At 47.5% G+C, this 22,193-nt stretch overlaps 2 protein-coding genes across 2 annotated transcripts; both read left to right on the forward strand.

The window, feature by feature from the left end:
• Nucleotides 1-1,103: 1,103 nt before the first annotated feature.
• On the forward strand, nucleotides 1,104-20,207 carry ATRIP (ATR interacting protein). The gene is given in 14 exon segments (XM_047773450.1): nucleotides 1,104-1,459; nucleotides 3,119-3,243; nucleotides 4,845-5,015; nucleotides 6,816-6,934; nucleotides 8,627-8,781; nucleotides 10,772-10,873; nucleotides 11,182-11,311; nucleotides 11,502-12,191; nucleotides 18,257-18,393; nucleotides 18,555-18,646; nucleotides 19,100-19,180; nucleotides 19,388-19,423; nucleotides 19,425-19,641; nucleotides 20,043-20,207. Coding segments are annotated over 14 exon segments (2,370 nt in total). The 5' UTR covers nucleotides 1,104-1,212; the 3' UTR covers nucleotides 20,111-20,207.
• Nucleotides 20,208-20,334: 127 nt separating this feature from the next.
• Nucleotides 20,335-22,084, forward strand: TREX1 (three prime repair exonuclease 1). The gene is made up of 2 exons (XM_047773483.1): nucleotides 20,335-20,833; nucleotides 21,080-22,084. The coding sequence occupies exon 2, from the start codon at nucleotides 21,101-21,103 to the stop codon at nucleotides 22,043-22,045; it is 945 nt and encodes a 314-aa protein (XP_047629439.1). The 5' UTR covers nucleotides 20,335-20,833; nucleotides 21,080-21,100; the 3' UTR covers nucleotides 22,046-22,084.
• Nucleotides 22,085-22,193: the final 109 nt, after the last annotated feature.

The raw sequence follows: 22,193 nt of genomic DNA on the forward strand, positions 1-22,193 counted from the left end.
AACCCACTGAGTGGGGCCAGAGGTCAAACCTGCGTCCTCATAGATACTAGTCAGGTTCGATTCTGCTGAGCCACGACAGGAAGTCCTTGTCTGAGTAGTCTTGTGTGCCATCCTCCTTGCTAACTCTTGATAAAACTCCCACTGAACCTGTAGGACAGCCCAGGTAACACTTAAGGGGGCCTGCCTTGAACTGAGTCTCATGCATTTCTTTTTTCTTTTGTCTTCTTAGGGCTGCACCCCCCCCCCCCCCCGCATATGGAAATTCCTAGGGTAGGGGTGAATCCGAGCTGTAGCTGCCAGCTTATGCCACAGCCAAAGCAATGCTGGATCCTTAAGCCACTGAGCGAGGCTAGGGATTGAACCCTCATCCTCATGGATACTAGTCGGGTTCGTTACCGCTGAGCCACAACGGGAATTCCCTCATGCATTTCTATATGACCAAGCACTTGAGACAAAAACACCTAAGAGCTCTCTGAGAAATGAATGAATGAATATTAACAGCCTGAGCTGTTAGTTCCCACCCCCTCCAACACAGACACACTCTTCTCAGGATCATTCCTTTACTCCTTTTTTTCTATTGACCTACCTCAAATGCACACATTCAAAACATTTACTGTTCTCAAAAAGATGTGTGCTCACAACAGCGCTGTTCATACTCCTAGCCCAGCCCCCCTCTCCAAGACTCCTCCCCAAGAAAGCCTCCAGGTATATGTGAAGTGGTTCAGGCTGGAGGACAGTCAGGTCACAAGGACCCTGAATGCTGCCTGCCTCGATTCACGTGTGTGAATGTCTGGGCATGAATTTGTGAATATCAGGAGGGCGAACTCCTCCAGCACAGCAAACCCTATGGGATGTCAAGAAGCTGGCACAGAGCCACCCCGGCGGTGGGGCTGGTGAGTCACCCCAGGTTAACTTGGCTCACATTGCACAAAGCACCCGCCAGGCCCACTGAGTCCTAACCGCCAATACCTGAGCAGCAAGCAGGGTGGGGCCCAGAGGCGGAGAACAACGAAGCTAGGCAGACACTCTGTTGAGCGCAGTAGCGCGCTCAGATTATGTCATCCCTCCGCGCCTAAGAACTGGCAGCTGATTGGCCCCTTGGTTCCGGGGCGTGGCACAGCGGCTGAGGCGAGCGGCGGCGCGCGAGCGGTTGGTCCCTGCTCCTGGATAGAGGCCGGACTCCGTTCCTTCGGAGACTGGCCGGCGGCAGGCATGGCTGGAATACCCACGCCAGGCAGCAGGAGGCGAAGCGGACCCCCGGCACCCAATCCTGGCCCGCCGCGCAGCCCCGGGCACCCTCCGAGCAAGCGGGCCCGGGGCTTCCCAGCTGCCGCCGCTCCTGACCCCGAAGACCCTTTCGGCGCCCATGGGGATTTCACCGCCGACGACCTGGAGGAGCTGGACACCCTCGCGTCACAGGCCCTGAGCCAGTGCCCGACCACGGGTCGGGACATGTCCAGTGAGTGCGCCTCGGGGCCTTTTCCCCCGAGGATCATGCAGCCCTTGCCAGACCCCCTAGAAGACTGGGGAATCCCTCAGCGACCGCTGCCACGGTGTCTTGCACCCACATTACTCCTTCACCTTTTAAAAATACAGGAACAGCTTGATTTAAGCAGCGGTTGTGCCCGAAAAGGTCCTCTGATTTGGGGGAGAAATATATCAGGAATGTCAGACAGCCTATTTGAAATATAGAAAGCTAGGTTGACATTTTACTTTAGTTCCTATAGTTTGGACCACTAGGATCCTTGGAACATGATTACCACTGCCATCAGAACCCCCACCATTACTGCCTACACATGAGGACCCATTCTTAGGACAGGTTTGAGTGGCTTTAGAACTAATGTCACGGCCAAAGCAATGCTGAATCCTTAAGCCACTGAGTGAGGCCAGGGATTGAACCCTCATCCTCATGGATACTAGTTGGGTTCATTATGGCTGAGCCACAACTGGAATTCCCTCACGCATTTCTATGTGACCAAGCACTTGGGAGAAAAACACCTAAGAGCTCTCTGAGAAATGAATGAATGAATGAGCCTGAGCTGTTAGTTCCCACCCCTTCTAACATGGGTCCTTTTCCCTTTTCCCATAAGGATAAGAGGGGCTTGGAAGTAGTAAGAGGTAGAAGAGACATTCTTTTATACAACCAATAAATTGTATGAGGTGCCAAACTTTAAGAGCTGCAGACACTTAACAGTGAACAAAAGACAAAAGCCCCTTCCTTCATGTGCTTACATTCTAGGTGGGAAATAAGTGAAGGCTTGTGGGACTTCACTGACTTCGCTTCATTCCTTGAATTCTCCCTGCTCCTTACCATATAGAAACTGCACATTGCTGTTTCTTATGCATTGAGTATTCTTTCCATCCATTCCCCATCCCCACTCACCTGCTTAATTCCTGCTTGTTCTTCAGCTCTCAGTTCAGTTATCACTTCCCTACAGAAGCCCTCCAGTCATTCACTTGGATCAAATCTCCTAGTATGGGCTTTCCTATATTGGTTCTTTTCTGCAGCTCTTATAACAATTGTGATTTTACATTTATTCGTGTATTTTTTAGTGCCATGTAAGCTGGATGAGTGTAAGGACTGTATCCATTTTGCTCACCACTGTACCTTTCTTTTGAGGCTAAATTGTGCCTGGCATATTGTAGGTCCTCAGTAAATATTGTTGATAATAGATCTCTGAGTTCTGATCAGTGAGACCAGAGCACCTTTCAACTTTAGGTAAGACTCTTAAAAAGGGGTGGGAAGGAATTCCTGCTGTGGCGCAGTGTGTTAAGAATCCGACTGCAGTGGCTTAGGTTGCATCCCCAGCCAGGCACAGTGGGTTAAGGATTTGGAATTGCCACAGCTGTGCCATAGGCAGTCAGTCCCTGGACTGGGAACTTCCATGTGCCACCAGTGTGGCCATAAGTGGAAAAAAAAATTGGATGGGGAATGGGGAGAGGTTGGCAGGATCTGTTCTTTCATAAGGATTCAATTATGTTCTTATGTTGGACAATACCTATATTGCTTACTATATCTTTCTCTAATTTGCTTTCCAAAGTGATTATTTTCAGCATTGTCTGGTAAAAATGGAAAAATATTGGGTCCTGAAAAGTATATGGGAACTGTTTTTTACAGATGTTCAAAAGGTCCCCAGATTAGATGGAATGCCAAAAAATCCTACAGGGAAAAAGAGAGAAAGTGCTCCAGTTAATTTTGAATTAGAGGTACTTCAGGTACAATACAAAGAACTTAAAGAAAAGGTAAGTGATTTAACTTGTGTTTTTTATAGTTAATTAATTCACATATGCATATGTTATTAAAATATATATATAAGTTTAAGAGCCCAGACATTCCTACCATGGCATGGCAGTTAAGGATCTGGTATTGTCTTTGCAGTGGCATGGGTTCCATCCAGTGTGGCCACAGTGGCACCACAGGCCACAGCTGTGGCTCAGATTCGATTCCTGGCCTGGGAGCATCCATATGCCCCGGATGTGACAAAAAGCAAAAAAAGAGTCCAGATTGATCCCCATGAATTGGGAGAAAGCTATGGAAAGAAAGCCAGAAAATTTTGGTGGAACTAAATCCTGAAATTCCTAACAGCCAAAGCAAGAAAGGAAACACTGTAACACTGTATACCATATCCAAAAAGAGATACAAACTTGTTATAGCATTGAGATAAATTTATAGCATGTCTTAGTTAAAAAACACATCCTAATGGTTACTATTTTCATTAGCAGTTTTGTAAAAAAGCAGAAGTCCTCCATATGACCCTTTACAGTTCCCTAGAAAAACTAAGAACATAACAGGGAGGGAGTTTCTGTTGTGGTTCAACAGGTTAAGAACCCAGAAAAATGTCCTGAGGATGCAGGTTTGATCCCTGGCCTCAGTCAGTGGGTTAAAGATCCGGCGTTGCTGTGCCTCTGTGGTGTAGGTTGAAGATGCAGCTCTCATCCAGCATTGCTATGGCATAGGCCGGCAGCTGCACTCTGATTCAACCCCTAGCCTGGGAACATGTATATGCCCAAGGTGCGGCCATAAAAAAATTAATAATAATGAAAAAAAAGAACATAATATGAGAGTTCCCATTGTGGCACAGCAGAAACAAATCCGGCTAGTATCCATGAGGATGTGGGTTCTATCCCTGGCCTCAATCAGTAAGTCAGGGATCCAGGATTGCCAGGAGCTGTGGTGTAGGTCACAGATGTTACTCAAATCCCACATGGCTGTGGTGTAGGCTGGCAGCTGTAGCTCTTATTTGACCCCTAGCATGGGAACTTCCATATGCTGTGGGTGTGGCCCTAAAAGGCAAAAAAAAAAATACATATATATATAAAACATGGAATTTCAGTTGGGTGAAGTATATGACCCAGATTGTTTAATATATGTTAGAGCCTACAGAACCTTCATGCTTGAGTGACAAGAATATCCTTAAGCTATCTTGCTGAATATCAGCTGTCCCAGGAATAGGCCTAGTAGATTATGGTGATGTCTGGTTGGTACAGATATATTTTTGTTGTTGTTGTTGTTGTTGCTATTTCTTGGGCCGCTCCCGCAGCATATGGAGGTTCCCAGGCTAGGGGTCCAATCGGAGCTACAGCCACCAGCCTACACCAGAGCCACAGCAACGCGGGATCCGAGCCGCATCTGCAACCTACACCACAGCTCACGGCAACGCCGGATCGTTAACCCACTGAGCAAGGGCAGGGACCGAACCTGCAACCTCATGGTTCCTAGTCGGATTCGTTAACCACTGCGCCACGACGGGAACTCCTTTTTGTTGTTGTTGTTGTTGTTGTTGTGAAACAAGTATATATATAATTTTTCCTAACTTTTTACATGATCAATTTGGGATTTACAGATGAAGGCAATGGAAGAAGAAGTCCTCATTAAAAATGGAGAAATTAAAATTTTGCGGGACTCACTGCATCAGACAGAATCCATTCTAGAGGAACAGAGAAGGTCACATTTCCTTCTTGAGCAGGAGAAAACTCAAGCACTCAGTGACAAAGAAAAGGAATTCTCCAAAAAGGTGACCCAGAGCATTTGGTTTGCTTGTATGGATATCAGCTTTGCTTGCTCTCTGAGTTTCTTGAGAAGCAATGACAAAAGTTGCTTGTAGATCTTCCAGGAAGATTTCAAGAGTTGTCTTAAATACTTCTGTTACCAACTAATTGCATGTACTTTTTTTCCAGGCTCTGCATGTGGTTTGGAAAGGACTTAGATGAAATTATTTTGCTGTAGTCTAAGTCACTGGCTTACACTTTGCAGGAAGATTTAATTAGGGCTTTTTTTCAGAAACTCAGTTTACCTAGACCAAAAGGAACTATATTGGCTTCCTTATCTAAGTCTAGGGAAAACAGGTGTCTGTGGCCTCAAATGACTTGAGATTTGTCAGGACTCACCTTTACTCCCTGTACTATAAACAGGTTCCATCCTTAGCATAGAGGATGTGTTCTGCAAAAGCTCCTGGGTCATATTTCATAGCTCCAAAGCAGACTGAAGATTTAGGGTTCCTCATCTCCAAGTTTTAAAATTCTGAGGAAGGGAGTTCCCATTGTGGCTCAATGGTAACGAACCCAACTAGCATCCATGAAGACGTGGGTTTGATCCCTGGCCTCGCTCAGTGGGTTAAGGATCCAGCATTACCATAAGCTGTGGTGTAGGTTGCAGATGCAGGTTGGATCTAGTGTTGCTGTGGCTGTGGTGTAGGCCGGCGGCTACAGCTCCGATTTGACCCCTAGCCTGGGAACCTCCATATGCTGCACCTGTGGCCCTGAAAAGAAAATCAGTCAAATTCTGAGAAAGGCTCTCACTGGTCTATCCTGAGTTAGCTGCCTGTCCCTGAACTAGTCATTGTAACCAAAGAGATAGTAGCTTCCATTCAAATCAGATGTGAAGAGGTAGGAAAATGATATTTCTTAAGGGAGGAAGATAATGCTCTGGTGAGAAAAACAGTGGGTATCCAGTACCACCCATAGTTTCCTTTCCTTTAGCACTTCCTAAGGCTTCAATCTCAAGGACATGGGGTCCTAGCCTACCACGACTTCATTCAGCTAACTTAGCAGACGCTGAAGCACTAACCTGAGCCCAGCACTAACAGCAGTAATTGGCTTTCCATATACATGATGAAGAGCAAGGGATTTGCAGTCAGACAAACCAGAGTTTGATTCCAGGCTTTATCACATTCAAGTGGTGACCTTAGGGTAATGATTTATGCTCTCTGACTCATTTCTTTAATCTGTTCCAGGAAATAACCAGAAGGGTTGCTCTGAGACTTAAATGGTCTTGCACTTGTGTCTGGTGCTCTGCCTGGCATGAAGTATGCTGAGGAAATGGCAACAGTTACTGCTGGCCAGAGCAGCAGGTCTCCCCACACTGCACAGGGTTTTGGTAAAACTCTTCCAAATATTCAGCCCAGACTTTCAGGAAGATCTGGATTGTACTTCACCATGTTCACTAAAAGGTCTACATGTTTACCATGAGATACGCACCTTGTCAAGCTATGTGCTAGACATTTTATATTCATTATTCTTCCTTAATCCCCCCAACAATGAAGATAGGTATCAAAAAAATGGAAGGTCACAGAGTCTGAATAAATTGTGTTTGAACCCTCACAAACTACCTAGCAATAGTTCAGGGCAAAAGATCTTTCTAGAATACCATGCTGTCTGAGGAAGAAGACTGAAGCTTGATAATTTAGGACATTTATGTCACAGCAGACCATTATACAATTTCTCAATGTGTTTTGCCTTTACTAGCTTGTTGAAGCCCAGAGATGCTTCTGTGTATGTGATGGGGATGCTACAGATATGCTTCCTTTGCCTTCCAGCTCCAGTCATTGCAGTCTGAGCTCCAGTTTAAAGATGCAGAGATGAATGAATTAAGGACAAAGCTTCAAAGCAGTGAACGAGCAAATAAACTAGCTGCTCCCTCCATTTCCCATGCCAGGTAACGGTGGTGCTGGAGGGAGTGTTCAGTTTTGCATCATTCAGTAAAAATCTGAATAACAGTGTCACGCTAGATCTAAATGAAGGCCATTCAGACTCTGCCACTGGGGCAGAGATGCTCTTCCCCAAGGCCTCACAGGTGGTCTGGATGAGACTGGAAAGCTTTGGGGCATAATGGCATAAAGGCTCCACTCTCTAGATGCGCTTCCTCCTTGTAGGAGCTTATAAACACAACTCCTCGGGATGAGAAAAGGCTGGAAAGATGATCTCCAAACTTTTGGAGTGGACCAGTCCTCATTTTTATGTAATTTGTTTCAAATAAGTGATTTTACCCCAATCCTAGATGTATTTCTTTTCTTTTTCTTTTTTTTTTTTTCCTTTTTAGAGCTATACCTGCAGCATATGGAAGTTCCTAGGCTAGGGGTCAAATGGGAGCCTGTAGCTGCTGGCCTACACCACAGCCACAGCAACACAGGATCTGAGCCAGGACTGCGACCTACACTGTAGCTCATGGCAATGCTGGATCCTTAACCCACTGAGCGAGGCCAGGGATCAAACCTGCATCCTCATGGCTGCTAGTCAGATTCGTTCCTGCTGAGCCACAATGGGTACGCCTGTAGATGTATTTCAGTCCCAACTGCTTGGAATATTCTTTCTCATTTATTTCCCTGGGACCTTTGTCCAACACTCCCCACCTTTGCTGCAGATGTGATCAGCTTGTTAATGGTCTGTCCTGTCCCCTGACAGAGAAATCTGTCACTCTGTATCAGCCTTGATATTTGAATAATGTGGGTTGTCTTTTTCTGGTATTGAATATTCTGCTGCTTTTGCTTATAATGGGTTTGAAATTGAACTCTTCTTGCTTTGCAAAGTCCAGGTAAGACAGGAGAGCAGAAGAGGTCTAGCCACACCTCTTCACACACCACTAACAGGTGGGCCTCAGCATTGCTTGATCTGATCAGTGGGTTAAGACTGCTTCTCTAACAAAGACACTGGCACCAAGAACTGGTTCAGTTTTCAAGTTGCAAGACACAACACACCTTTTACTAGACCCTCTTTCTACTGAAAAATCTTTGAATTCAGCACCTCACTATTAAAGAAAGGGTTGTTCCAGCAGGTTAAGGATCCAGCATCATCACTGCTTGGATCACTACCATGGTATGGGTTCAATCCCTAGCTTGGGAACTTCCACATACTGCAGGGGCAGCCAACATAAATAAATAAATGAATTACAAGGCTGTACTGCACAACACAGGGAATATAGCCAATATTTTATAATAACCAAAAAATGGAGTATAACTTTTAAAAATTGTGAATCACTATATTATAAACCTGTAACTAATTATTGTATAGCAAATACATTTCAGTTTAAAAAAAAGAAAAAAAAAAACAGGTTTTTCCAAATTGAAAATGTTTTTTGGTGGAACTGGGAATAGTAATGGAATTATGGCCAGTAATCTTGGATGATTAGAAGAACGGAGAAATAAATGAAAGATTTTTTTCAACAATTTGGATCAAAATACATTGAATTTTGCACTACTGTCCTGTCAAAGAATGACTAATGTATAATAGATAAAACGTTTAGTCGAATCACCAAGAAATGAAAAGTTCAAAGTTTTTTAGTCTTATAACCAAATATTTAAATGGTGTTAAGCAGAATCATTATTTTGCTTTCATAGTTATCTTTTTCCAGTCCTAGGAAAAGCCCTTCTGTGGTTATAAAGCCAGAAGCATCTCCACAATTTGGGAAACCATCTTTCCCTACAAAGGAGTCTTTTAGTGCTAACATGTCCCTTTCCCACCCCTGCCAGACAGAGCCAGAATACAAGTCCCTGACGGGCAGAGAGGGTAAGTCAGTCTATCCATCATCTGTTGCTCTGTATCCTCAGACTATTTCAGTTTGTGGCTTGAAACAATGAATATTTATTTCTCCTCATTTCTTTGCATCAGCAATTCTAACAGCACAGTGGGGATGGCTCATCAGCAGGAGGTGAAGCTTCTAGTTCAAGGTGGCTCACTTACATGTCTGGGAGTGGAACTCCTCTCCACATGTGAGCCTCTGCACAGGTCTAGTTTGCTGACCTCATAACCTTGAAGATGGCTTCCTTAAGAGCTAGCAGGAGTTCCTGTTGTGGCGCAGCGGAAACAAATCCAACTAGGAATCATGAGGTTGTGGGTTCAATCCTTAACCCTCGCTCAGTGGGTTAAGGATCCGGCGTTGCTATGAGCTGTGGTGTAGGTCATAGACATGGCTCAGATCCAGCGTTGCTGTGGCTGTGGCGTAGGTCAGCAGCTACAGCTCCAGTTTGACCTCCATATGCCAAAAGTATGGCCCTAAAAAGAAAAAAAAAAAAACCCAAAACTAGCAAACTCAGCTGAGTAGAAGCTATCCCTCCCCCCCCTTTTTTTTTTGTCTCTTTAGGGTAGCACCCCAGGCATATGGAAGCTCCCAGGCTAGGGGTCCATTCAGAGCCATAGCCACTGGCCATAACAATGTAGAATGCAAGGCCTCGTCTGCAACCTACATCACAGCTCATAGCAACGCCGGATCCTTAACCCACTGAGCAAGGCCAGGGATCAAACCCATGGCCTCATGGATATTAGTCAGGGTTAGTCACCACTGACCCACAATGGGAACTCCAAAGCTATCCTTTTTTTTTTTTTTTTGCTTTTTAAGCCCACACATGCAGCATATGGAGCTTCCTGGCTAGGGGTTGGAGCTACAGCTGCTGGCCTACACCACAGCACAGCAACACAGTATCCGAGCCGCGTCCGTGACCTACACACCACAGCTCCCAGCATCGCTGGATCCTTAACCCACTGAGCGAGGCCAGGGATGGAACCCACAACCTCATGGTTCCTAGTCGGATTCGTTTCTACTGCACCATGATGGGAACTCCTCCAAAGCCATTGTTTTTACAGCCTTGCCTTAGAAGTCACATTCTATTTGTCAGAAGTGAGTCACTCAATCTGGGTTGTGTTCAAAGAGAAGGAAACTAGGCTACATCCTTTGAATAGAAGTATGTCAAAGAATTTGCAGGCATACTTTTAAATCTCCACAAGCAGCATCCGTTGACATGCCAGAAACACAGCTAGTGTGCAGGAATATATGTTCCCTTCATAGCCCAGCCTTGAGTTTATACAGCTTTGTCCAGGCTGAGGGAATGCTACTGCTTTCTAGAAAATCTAGCATTGGTACGTTTTCACTCTGAAACTGTGCCATACCAGTTTATTTGGGAATTCAGATACATTGCCTCTCTCCTACGGCCATCAACCCTTTGAAGTCACTGACATCATGCCACCCGAGAGAACCCCAGCTACTCATGTTTTTTGTCATCTATCAACTCCAAGAGGGTTATAGGGTCGTGTTATGAACAGGCAGTAGAGCCCACCAGACTGGCTTCCTGGCTTGTATGATTTGGACAGTTCTCTTAATCTTGGTGTCTCAGTTTTCCCAAATATAAAACAGAGCCAATGATAACACCTCACGGTAGCATTGCTGTGAGGAAAAAGTGAGCTGGCATGTGTAAAACTCTTAGAACAGTGTCTGGCACATAATAAGAACCATATAAATGTTGGGGTTACTGCTTTTATGTTATTGCTTGATTTTGAAGTAGGGTAAACAATTGAATTTTCTTTCCTTTCCTTTCTTTTCCTTATGCAAGTTCCTGTTTTATGTGAGGAAGGCAAAGATGTGAAGGTTCTTGAGTTGCTTTGGCTCTTGTTTTGATTCAAAGTTGAAGAAGTAGAACAATGTATGTTTTAAACTCATTAAATTTAACAGTTTTCTGATAAACTTGTGCTTTTGTGCTCAAGTTTTGATTCACATTTTATCTAGTTTCAGAGAATAAGGCCCATAGCCTGGGAGATGACCCCATAAAGCAAGAAGAGTCTCAGAAAAGTCTTACTTATAGCTGGATGCAAAGCTCAAACACTCAAGGTACCAGAATCCTTGCTGCTTCTGCAGGAGGCCTGCATGGGTCCCATCATCCTCTCCGATACTGCAGTGGAATTGCCTAGGGAACTGCCCCAGGCTCTGAGAACCAGCACACCAGGCGGTGCTTTAGAGGGTCCAGGGAAGTAGTAGTCTGTGACTTAAGCAGAAAACTACAAAATGGAAGGGGCCATGATCAAGGATGCCCCAGAGCCTTCACCACCCACGGGCATCTCAAGGGGGCTTAGTGGCAGTTTAGAGGACAGCTGGCATTCCCGTATCAGAACCTTCTATAGTCACCTTGTCTTCTACAGGTTCCATTTTGATAAACCTTCTCCTGAAGCAGCCTTTGATCCCAGGGTCATCCCTAGGTCTCTGCCACCTCCTGAGCAGTTGTTCTGAGGCTCCTGCTGGTACCCTGTTGCAGCTCCCAGGGCTTGGCAGGTAAGCATAAGGCTCCTAAAAAGCTTGTTTAGGAAAGAGTTTCTAGAAAGCAAGTCTCTATCTGGTCCTGACCAGCCTAGGAGGTATGCTCTGGGGAAGGAAACTAGAGAATTTAGCAGGCAGGTTGTTCGGGGCCCTTGACCTTATTTCCCTCTCACACTTGTGTGTTTTCTTTTGTATCTGTTGCTAGTACCTTGACTGGAATCTCAAGCCTGAGGACCACAGGTTCTCGTGATGGGTCATTTCCCCTCTCGGCCCTGAGAGAAGCACAGAACCTGGCACTTACTGGGCTGAATCTGGTGTCCAGGAATGAAGGCTTCTGTGACAGACATCCAGCAGAGGCAGGCAGAAGAGCCTTCCCACTCTGCCAGCTTCCTGGAGCTGTGCATCTCCTCCCTCTGGTACAGTTCTTTATTGGCTTACATTGCCAGGCTCTGCAGGATTTGGCAGCAGCGAAGAGAAGCGGAGTCCCTGGGGACTCACCAACACATCCCTCCTGCGTGAGCTCTGGGGTAGAGGCCAACCCTGAGGACTCACTTTGCAACCTGGAAGGCTTCTCTGTGGCCTCACTTAGTGTCCTTCAGCACCTGGTGTGCCACAGCGGAGCAGTCGTCTGCCTGTTACTGTCAGGAGCGGGCACAGATTCTGCTGTAAAAGAAGGAGACCAGAGTCTGGTTCATGGACATGGCCACAGGGATGTGACCTCAGTGCCAGCAGGGCTTGCCGATGACCAAGACCAGCATCCACTATTGAAGATGCTTCTTCAACTCTTGGCTTTCTCTTCAGCAGCAGCAGGTCACCTTCAAGCCAGTGTCCTCAGCCAGTGCCTTAAGGTTTTGGTGAAATTAGCTGAAAATGCTTCGTTTGATTTCTTGCCCAGGTATAACACAGCATTGGAGTCATGATTCCTTGTGGGTCTTACCCAGCCTCCTGAGGTCTATCCTGTGGCCCCTGTACTTGCTCCCATCTTGACTCGTCCATACTGCTCAGCTCTAAGCCTTAGTTTTAGGTTCTGAGGCTTAGCTCAGGGAGTTCTGAAGTGATGGGAAGTGGAGCCAGGTGTTAGAAGACCCAAGGAAGTGGTTTATTTGGCTTAATTCTGCCTCTGGACCTCAGGTAAGCAAAAGACACATGTGATAAAAGGCCATTAGTCACTGTGGAAGAGTGCCTTGCCAAGACAGACATAAGCAGAACTAAAAGACTGAAGCTGGGACATGGATGGGGTAAACACCACATATCACAACCATATCGAAGTTTAGTTTGGTGGGCTCTCCTGAGGAAGCAGAGGGTATGCAGAGGGCCTGCAGCTACAAGCTGACCTTGCTGGGAAGCTGTCCATCATCATGAGCCATACGTTACTTGCTCCTCTTAAGGTCTGTTGGAAGTGGTAGTACAGTGAACATAGCTCGGAACATTATTGTCATAAATTCCTAGTTTTGGATTCCAGATCTTCAACACTGGGAAGGTAAACACCCCCACCAGTTTCCTTATCTTATAATTCGACTTCTAGATCCTGGTTTCCATATGAATATATTTGGGCTTGCCTGGTCCATCCTAAAGGTGGTGCTCAGAGCTGGACACTGTACTGCAGAGTGTAGTCTGGACAGCATGTAAGCACAGAACCATCACCCAGGTGCCTGGCAGGAGCCCAGCTCATAATGGCTGGTTGCTTCATTTTTTTTTTTTAATTTAACTTTTTTTTTTAAGTCTTCTCTTTCATTTTTAAAAATTCTAAGTGCTTTACAATTTCCAGATGTTTCACACACATGATTTCATATAATCCCATAATAACCCTTTTTAAAAATCCCTTATCCCTATATTGCCCTTTCCCCCTTCCTTCTCCCCACTGGTAACCACTAGTTTGTTCTGTATATCTGTGAGTCTGCTTCTTTTTGGTCATATTCACTAGTCTGCTGAGTTTTTTAGATTCTACATATAAGTGATATCATACAGTATTTGTCTTTCTCTGACATATTTCAGTTAACATAATGCCCTTCAAATCCATCAATGTTGCTGCAAATGGCAAAAATTTGTTCCTTTTTATGGCTGGTTAATATTCAATTGTGTACCTATATACAACATCTTCTTTATCCATTCATTTGGGGTTTTTTTGTTTGTTTTTTTTTTTTGTCTTTTTGCTATTTCTTTGGGCCACTCCCGCAGCATATGGAGGTTCCCAGGCTAGGGGTCGAATCGGAGCTGTAGCCACCGGCCTACACCAGAGCCACAGCAACACGGGATCCGAGCCGCATCTGCGACCTACACCACAGCTCACAGCAACGCCTGATGGTTAACCCACTGAGCAAGGGCAGGGACCGAACCCGCAACCTCATGGTTCCTAGTCGGATTCGTTAACCACTGCGCCACGACGGGAACTCCTATCCATTCATTTGTTAATGGACACTTAGGTTGCTTCTACAGCTTGGCAATTGTAGAAGGTTGCTGTGAACAAGTATCTTTTCAAATTAGTGTTTTTCTTTTTTTCTTTTGGATATATATCCAGGAGTGAAACTGCTACTTTTTTTTTTTGAGAACCCTTTATACTGTTCCACATTGGCTGCACAAATTTACCTTCCCACCAACAGTATAGGAGAGTTTCTTTTTCTCCACATCTTCACCAACATTTGTTACTTGTGCTCCTTTTAATGATAGCCATTCTAACCTGTGTGAGGTAATATCTCATTATGATACTGATTTGCATTTCCCTAATGATTAGCAGTGTTGAGCATATTTGCATGTGCCAGTTAGCCATCTGGATATCCTCTTTCAAAAAAGGTCTATTCGGTAGTTCCCACTGTGGCTCCAAGGTTTAAGAACCGATGCTGTCTCTGTATGAATGTGGGTTCTATTCTTGGCCTTGATCAGTGGGTTAAGGATATGGCATTGTTGCAAGGTGCAGCATCCTTTGAAGATCTGGTGTTGCCGTGGCTGTGGCCGAGGCCTGCAGCTACAGCTACAATTTGTTTTTTTTTTGTTGTTTTTTGGGGTTTTTTGTTTGTTTTGTTTTTTTGTTTTGTCTTTTTGAGGGCTGTACCTGTGGCATATGGAGATTCCCAGGCTAGGGGTCTAATCAGAGCTGTAGCTGCCAGCCTACACCAGAGCCACAGCAACGCCAGATCCAAGCTGAATCTTTGACCTACACTGCAGCTCACGGCAATACCAGATCTTTACCCACTGAGCAAGGCCAGGGATCGAACCCACAACCTCATGGTTCCTAGTCGTATTCGTTTCCGCTGTGCCACAATGGGAACTCCTATAGCTGCAATTTGAACCCTAGCCCAGGAACTTCCATATGCAGCCATTTTTTTTAAAAAAAAGGTATATTCAGTTTGCCCATTTTTTAATCAGGTTTTTTGTTTCATGTTGATTTGTATTAGCTGTTTATATATGTTGGGTATTAACCCCTTATCAGACATAGCATTTGCAATTAGCTTCTCCCATTCAGTAGGTTGTTTTTTCATTTTGTTGATGGTTTTCTTTCCTGTGCAAAAGCTTTTAAGTTTAATTAGGTCCCATATGTTTATTTTTGCTTCTGTTTCCTTTGATTGAAGAGATGGATTCAAAAAAATATTGGAGGAGTTCCCTTCATGGCTCAGCAGTTAACAAATTTGACTAGAATCCATGAGGATGTAGGTTTGATCCCTGGCCTCACTCAGTGAGCTAAATATCCAGAGTTGCTGTGAGCTGTGGTATAGGCCCTGTGTTGATCCCCATGGCTCGGATCCCATGTTGCTGTGGCTGTGGTGTAGGCGGTCAGCTACAGCTCCAATTAGACCCCTAGCCTGGGAATTTCCACATGCTGTGGGTGCAGCCCTAAAAGAAGAAAAAAAAAATTTGGAGCAGTTTATGTCAAAGCATGTTTGCCCTAGTTTTCCTCCAGGAGTTTTATAGTATCCAGTCTTACATTTAGGTTTTTAATCCATTTTAAATTTATTTTTGTGTGTGGTGTTGGAGAATATTCTAATTACATTTTTTGACAGGTAGCTGTCCAGTTTTCTCAGCACCACTTTCTGAAGAGTGTCTTTCCTCCACTGTACATTCTTGCCTCTTTTGTTGTAGATTAGTTGACCGTAGGTGCATGACTTTATTTCTGGGCTTTCTATCCTGTTCCATTGATGTATATGTCTATTTTGGTGCCAGTACCATACTGTTTTGACTAATGTAGCTTTGTAGTATACTCTAAAGTCAGGGAGCCTGATTCCTCCAACTCCGTTTTTCTTTCTCAAGATTCCCTTGGCTCTTTGGGTTCTATTGTATTTCCATTAAATTAAAAAAAATGTTGCTAGTTCTGTGAAAAATGCCTTTGTTAATAGGGATTGCATTGAATCTGTGGATAAGTTTGGGTAGTAATTTTGACAATATTGATTCTTCGAATCCAAGAACATGGTATATCTTTCCATCTGTCTGTGTCACCTTCAGTTTCTTTCATCAGCATCTTATACTTTTCAGAGTACAAGTTTTTCGCCTCTGTAGGTAGGTCTATCCCTACGTATTTCATGCTTTTTTATGTAATGGTAAGTGGGGTTGTTTCCTTAGCTTCTCTTTCTGATCTTTCATTGTTAGTGAATAGAAATGCACCAGATTTCTGTATATTAATTTTGTATCCTACAGCTTTACTGAATTCATTGATGAGATTGAATAGTTTTCTATTAGCATCTTTAGGATTTTCTATGTATAGCACCATGTTCTCTGCAAACAGTGACAGTTTTACTTCTTTTCCAATTTGTCTTTTTTTTTTTTTTTTTGTCGTTGTTGTTGCTATTTCTTGGGCCGCTCCTGCGGCATATGGAGGTTCCCAGGCTAGGGGTTGAATCGGAGCTGTAGCCACCGGCCTACGCCAGAGCCACAGCAACGCAGGATCCGAGCCGCATCTGCAACCTACACCACAGCTCACGGCAACGCCGGATCCTTAACCCACTGAGCAAGCGCAGGGACCGAACCCGCAACCTCATGGTTCCTAGTCGGATTCGTTAACCACTGCGCCACGATGGGAACTCCCTTCTTTTCCAATTTGGATTCCTTTTCTTTTTCCTCTGTGACTGCCATGACTAGGTCTTCCAAAATTATGTTGAATAAAAGTGTGAGAGTGAACATCCTTGTCTTGTTCCTGATCTTAGAAGAAATGCTTTCAGTTTTTCACCATTGAGTATGTTAGTTATGGGTTTGTCATATATGGCCTTTATTATGTTGAGGTAGGTTCCCGCTCTGCCCATTTTCTGGAGAGGTTTTATCATAAATGGGTGTGGAGTTTTGTCAAAAGCTTTTGCTGCATGTTGAGATGACCGCATGGTTTTTATTCTTCAATTTGTTAGTGTGGTGTATCACACTGATTGATTTATGGATACTGAAGAATCCTTGCATCCCTAGGATAAATCCCACTTGATTATAGTGTATGGTCCTTTTAATGAATTGTTGGATTAGGTTTGAGGATTTTTGCATTGATGTTCATCAATGATATTGGCCTATAATTTTCTTTTTTTGTAGTATTTTTGTCTGGTTTTGGTCTTGGGGTGACGGTGGTCTCATACAATGAATTTGTAAGTGTTCTTCCTCTACAATTTTTTGGAATAGTTTCAGAAGATGTACATGTTAACTCTTCTCTAAATGTTTGATAGAATTCACTGTGAAAGCCATCTGGTCCTGGACTTTTGTTGGGAGTTTTTTTTTTTTTTAAATATATATTTTTTTCTTTTTAGGGCCACTCCTGTGGCATTTGGAAGTTCCTGGGCTAGGGGTCAAATTGGAGTTGCGAGCTGCAGCTGCCAACCTACACCACAGCCACAGCTACGCCGGATGCAAGCTGCATCTGCAACCTACACACAGCTTGCAGCAATGCCTGATCCTTAGCAAAATGAGTGAGGCCAGGGTTCAAACCCCTACCCTCACAGAGACTGTGTTGGGTACTTAACCCGCTGAGCCACAAAGGGAACCTTAATCACAGATTCAATTTCAGTACTTGCTTTGTATGCCAGCAGTACACTCCCCTCTTGTTACCCAGGGGCCAGGGACCAGCTGGTCCCAGGGTAGGTTCTGACCTGTTTGCAGACTCAGTTTTGCAGGATGCAGGATCATATTTTCTTGCTTAGAGTGTCTGCCTCCAGGTGAGTGAGGCTGATCCAGAGGCTTGTGCAGGCTTCCCCATGGGAGTGCAGCTCCTGATGGGTGGATCTGGGTCTTGGCCCTCAGGTGGGGCAGGGCTTTGTCAAGGGGTGTCTCTAGAGGTGGCTGTGGGCCCAGGAAGTCTTTTTTTTTTTTTTTTTTTTTGGCTACCCTGAGGCATACGAAGTTCCCAGACCAAGGACCAGATCTGAGCAACAGTGGTGACCAATACCGCAGTTGCAGCAATCTGGATCCTTTAACCCACTGTGCTGGGCCAGGGATCAAATCTGTGTCCTGGCACTGGAGAGACACCACCAACCCCATTGCACCACGGTGGGAACTCCTCAGAAAGTCTTTAGGCAGCCTGTCTACTAATGGGTGGGGCTGTGTTCCCAGGCGGTGAGTTGGCTAGCCTCATAAGATCCAGCCATAGCCAAGGCTACATCACTTCTGAAGCCTGGCCCATTCTTTGGTGGTATCCCAGGACATTTCTCTCACACCCAAGTTAAGACCTGCCTCCTATTTGGGAGCAGAGCCTCCCAGGAGCAATATGGAGGCCAGGCACCCCAGGTCCAAGGAGGCATCTTGAAATACAAATGCTGGACAGCACCATCAGCTAAGGACCTGTCATCTCCAAGCCACAGCAGTCCTGCAGTGGAGGGTGGTACCCACTTGGTCACATAAAATGAGTATCCGCAAGTAGGCTGCCATTTGAACCCAGATCTTTCTGAATCAAGTTTTCTCTTTGCACTGGCCTCTTGGAAGTTCCTGTTAACCTCCAGTGAAAAGTGAGGGCGAGTTATGGGAGTGGGTTGGAGGTGTCACATCTCTCTGGGCCCGTTTCAGGTTCCAGTGCGTGTTCCGGGTGCTGCCCCAGTGCCTGCGCCCAGAGACACCCCTGCCTGGTGTGCTACTGACTGTTGAGCTCCTGTCCCTCCTGGCGGACCATGAGAAGCTCGCCCCTCAGCTCTGTTCCCACTCAGGTAAAAGTAGGCCTGGGGTGTATGTCTGGGCTGCTCCTGCAAGTTGCAGTGAAGGGTGGTGGCAGGGACAGGTCAGGGGCCTCCTGAGGGCTTCTGCAGCTTGTACCCAGGTGCTGGGTAGGGAGGGGGACCCTGAATGACAGGTGGGACATCCTTTCCAGAAGGCTGCCTCCTCCTCCTCCTGTACATGTACATCACGTCAAGGCCTGACAAAGCAGCCTCGGAGACACAGTGGCTTCAGCTGGAACAAGAGGTAAAACTACTAGAGCCCCTTCTGTGGCCTGCTCACCACCCCACTCCAGAGCCACTTTTCCTCCTTCTGGGAACAAAGGGAGCTTTAATTCATTTTGGTAATGAGTTCAGCCACTAACAAGGTAAACTCACTTGGGGAGCTCCATACAACACAGATCCAGTACAGGTGGACTTCTGGGGATCCTGGGACTTAGCAGGGTTGCCTGATAACTGATGCTCCCCTGGTTTGGGGGCCTGGTGGCTGGAGGTAGCCTGGAACGAGGTGGGTCACTGGTGAGACACAGGTGTTGGTAAGCCTCGCCTGGGAAGGCCTCACAATACTACCACCTCTAGGATCCTTAGTGCAGAGGAGCAGTTGCTGAGACAACCGGAGCTCTTAGAGAAGCCTGAGAAAGCTCTCACTGACCAAGGTCCTGTTCTGCCATGGATGGAACAGAATCTCTTCCTGTTCTAGGCCGTGTGGCTCCTGGCTAAGCTTGGTGTCCAGAGCCCCTCCTCCCCAGTTACTGGCTCCAGCTGTCAGTGCAACGTGGAGGTGAGTGCCAGGGACAAGCAGGGGCAACAGCGGGTGGCTCTGTTGGTGGGTGAGGGGGCCCCACGCAAGGATCCGTGCTCCTCCCCAGGGTTAGAGCACCGCTCAGAACCTTCCTCACCTGGGGGGCAAGGAAAGGGGCTGCCCAGCTGAGCAGGTTGTTAGGGCACAGCGACCAGAAAGCCTGACCTCAGCCTGCCCCTGTCGCAGGTGGTCAGAGCACTCACCGTGATGCTGCACAGACAAGTGGCTGACGGTGCAGAGGGCGGGGGCGCTCCCGAGGACTGACCAGCAGAAGCGGACAGTGAGGTGTCTGCGGGACACGGTGCTGCTGCTGCACAGCCTGTCCCAGAAGGACAAGCTCTTCACTGTGCACTGCGTGGAGGTCCTGCATCAGTACGACCAGGTGATGCCAGGGGTCAGCATGCTGATTCGAGGGCTTCCTGACGTGACAGACTGTGAAGGTGAGCCGGCAAGACGGCCCCTCCCTGCCCAGCCCACGTGTGGGGTTTGCCCTGGAGTCTATGGGCAAGTCAGCCCTCTCCACCTTAGGTCAGCAGCCCTCCGTGCTCACGGCCTTTGCCAGTACTGGGGCCATTCTTGTCTTCCCGCTCCGGTTCTTTGAGTATTATCAGCCTGCCTTTTGCTCCTATCTGTTGAATCAGCCTGGCAGAACCACGGTTTTTCCAGAAACATCCCTGTCTGAATTGCCTTTGTATCACTTTGCTTGCAGTAGCTGAGGGAGCAAGGCCTGGGCATGGAAGGGACTGGTTAGTTCCTGTGGGCCTGGGTGTGGGAGGAGAGGTGGGACTTGCTGCAGTCCCAGCGCCTTTAGGCCACAGAACCTTCTTCTCTTTTGGCTCAGAGGCAGCCCTGGATGACCTCTGCGCCACAGAGCCCGATGTGGACGACCCTGAGATGGACTGTGGCTGAGGCCGGGTGAACATCGAGCCACATGGTGGCACCAGCACCACTCATTTCCTTACCTCATCCACTGATTAAAAGCAGTGACTGGCTGTTTGAGAACATACCAGCCTTTGTTTCCTGAGTCTGATGTGTGTCAGCTGATTGGGAGGGACACAGTAGGAGCGGGATCCAAGGAAACTGGGATCCTTCTTACTGTCCCTGGAGGGAGCTGAGATCCAGCCCCTTGGTGATGAATCTGCTCTGAGGAAGCTGCCCTGCTCTGCCCTGCCTGTGGAATTGCCCTGAGTCATCGCATTGGGCTGAGGCCATGGTTAGAAACCATTGTGTGGCAGAGAAGGAGGCGGCCCTTCAGCCCAGGCCTAAACCAGGGAGGCCTGGGAAAGTGGGGCCAAGGGGTGGGTACAAACTGGCCATGGCAGGGGCTCCAGGCAGGCTTGAGTCCTGGAGCTCGCCTTCCCGGATAGCCCTGTCCCCTGCTGTCCAGGGGTCCTGGTGCACTGTGCCAGACAGAGATCTGAGAAGGCCTTTGAGGCAGTACTGTGGGTGCCTGGGGAGGGAACGGGTGTTGGCAAGAGGGACAGCCCAGCAGGCTGACGAGCAGGGGCGGGCTTTGCTCACACCAGCTCCTGGGCGGGCTCAGGCCCAGTTTCACTTCCCGCCACTGCTGCCAGCAGCAAGAACCAGCCAGAGAGCATTCACCCTGAGTCATTGCTGCCTGCCTGCTGCTCGGTGAGGACCCCCAAGGGGATGGGGTAGGGTGGGAGGGCTGTGGGTACCTGCTCCCACACACACACCAGGCTAAGTGGGTTCTAGGGGAGGAGCCAAACCTTCCCCTGATCAGATAGCTGAGTATGCTGATCCCACAAAGGAAGCCACCACACCTTCTCTGGCTTCCTGCCCACCCACCCCCTACCCTCCTTTCCTCTTATCACTGGGCACTCACCCTCCCCACCCCCACCCCATGCTCCTCCCCAGGCTCAGCGCCAGATACCTACCATGGGCTCGCAGGCCCTGCCCCAGGCTCCCGTGCAGACCCTCATCTTCTTGGACCTGGAGGCCACTGGTCTGCCCTTCTCCCAGCCCAAGGTCACGGAGCTATGCCTGCTAGCTGTCCATAGATGTGCCCTGGAGAGCCTTCCCATCCCACAGGGGCCTTCTCCCACGGTGCCACCGCCTCCTCGGGTGCTGGACAAGCTCTCCCTGTGCGTGGCTCCAGGGAAGGCCTGCAGCCCTGCAGCCAGCGAGATCACTGGCCTGAGCACAGCTGTACTGGCTGCACATGGGCGTCAGTACTTCGATGCCAACCTGGCCAATCTCCTCCGAGCCTTCCTGCAGCGCCAGCCACAGCCCTTGTGCCTCGTGGCACACAACGGTGACCGCTACGACTTCCCCCTGCTCCAGGCAGAGCTGGCCATGCTGGGCCTTGCCAGTGCTTTGGATGACACCTTCTGTGTGGATAGTATTGCAGCCTTGAAGGCCCTGGAGCAAGCTGACGGCTCCTCGGAGCACGGCCCAAGGAAGAGCTACAGCCTGGGCAGCATCTATACACGCCTGTATGGCCAGGCTCCACCAGACTCACACACGGCTGAGGGTGATGTCCTAGCCCTGCTCAGCATCTGTCAGTGGAGGCCACGGGCCTTGCTACGGTGGGTAGATGTTCATGCCAGGCCTTTCAGCACCGTCAAGCCGATGTACGTGGTCACAGCCTCTACTGGAACCAACCCAAGGCCATCTGCTGCCAAGGCCACTGTACTCCTGGCCAAAGCCAGGAACACCAGCCCCAACCTTGGTGGGGACAGAGGCCCCAAGCCCCTTTCTCCAATGAAGAGCCCTGGAACCCCACCCAGGGAGGGACTGCTGGCCCCACTGGGCCTGCTGGCCTTCCTGACCTTGGCAGTAGCCACACTGTATGGGCTGTCCATAGCCATACCTGGGCATTAGGCCAAGGAAGGGCTGACTAATAAAGACCCTCTCACAGCACTGACTGATCACTCACCTCTATGCTCCGTGGCAGCCTTAGAGCCTCCTGCACTTCTGCCCATACTCAGAGATCTGGGGCCAGGACACAGAAAGTGGCAGTCCTTGTTAT

This window comes from Phacochoerus africanus, chromosome 1 (assembly GCF_016906955.1).
Source record: "Phacochoerus africanus isolate WHEZ1 chromosome 1, ROS_Pafr_v1, whole genome shotgun sequence".
NCBI lineage: Eukaryota > Metazoa > Chordata > Mammalia > Artiodactyla > Suidae > Phacochoerus > Phacochoerus africanus.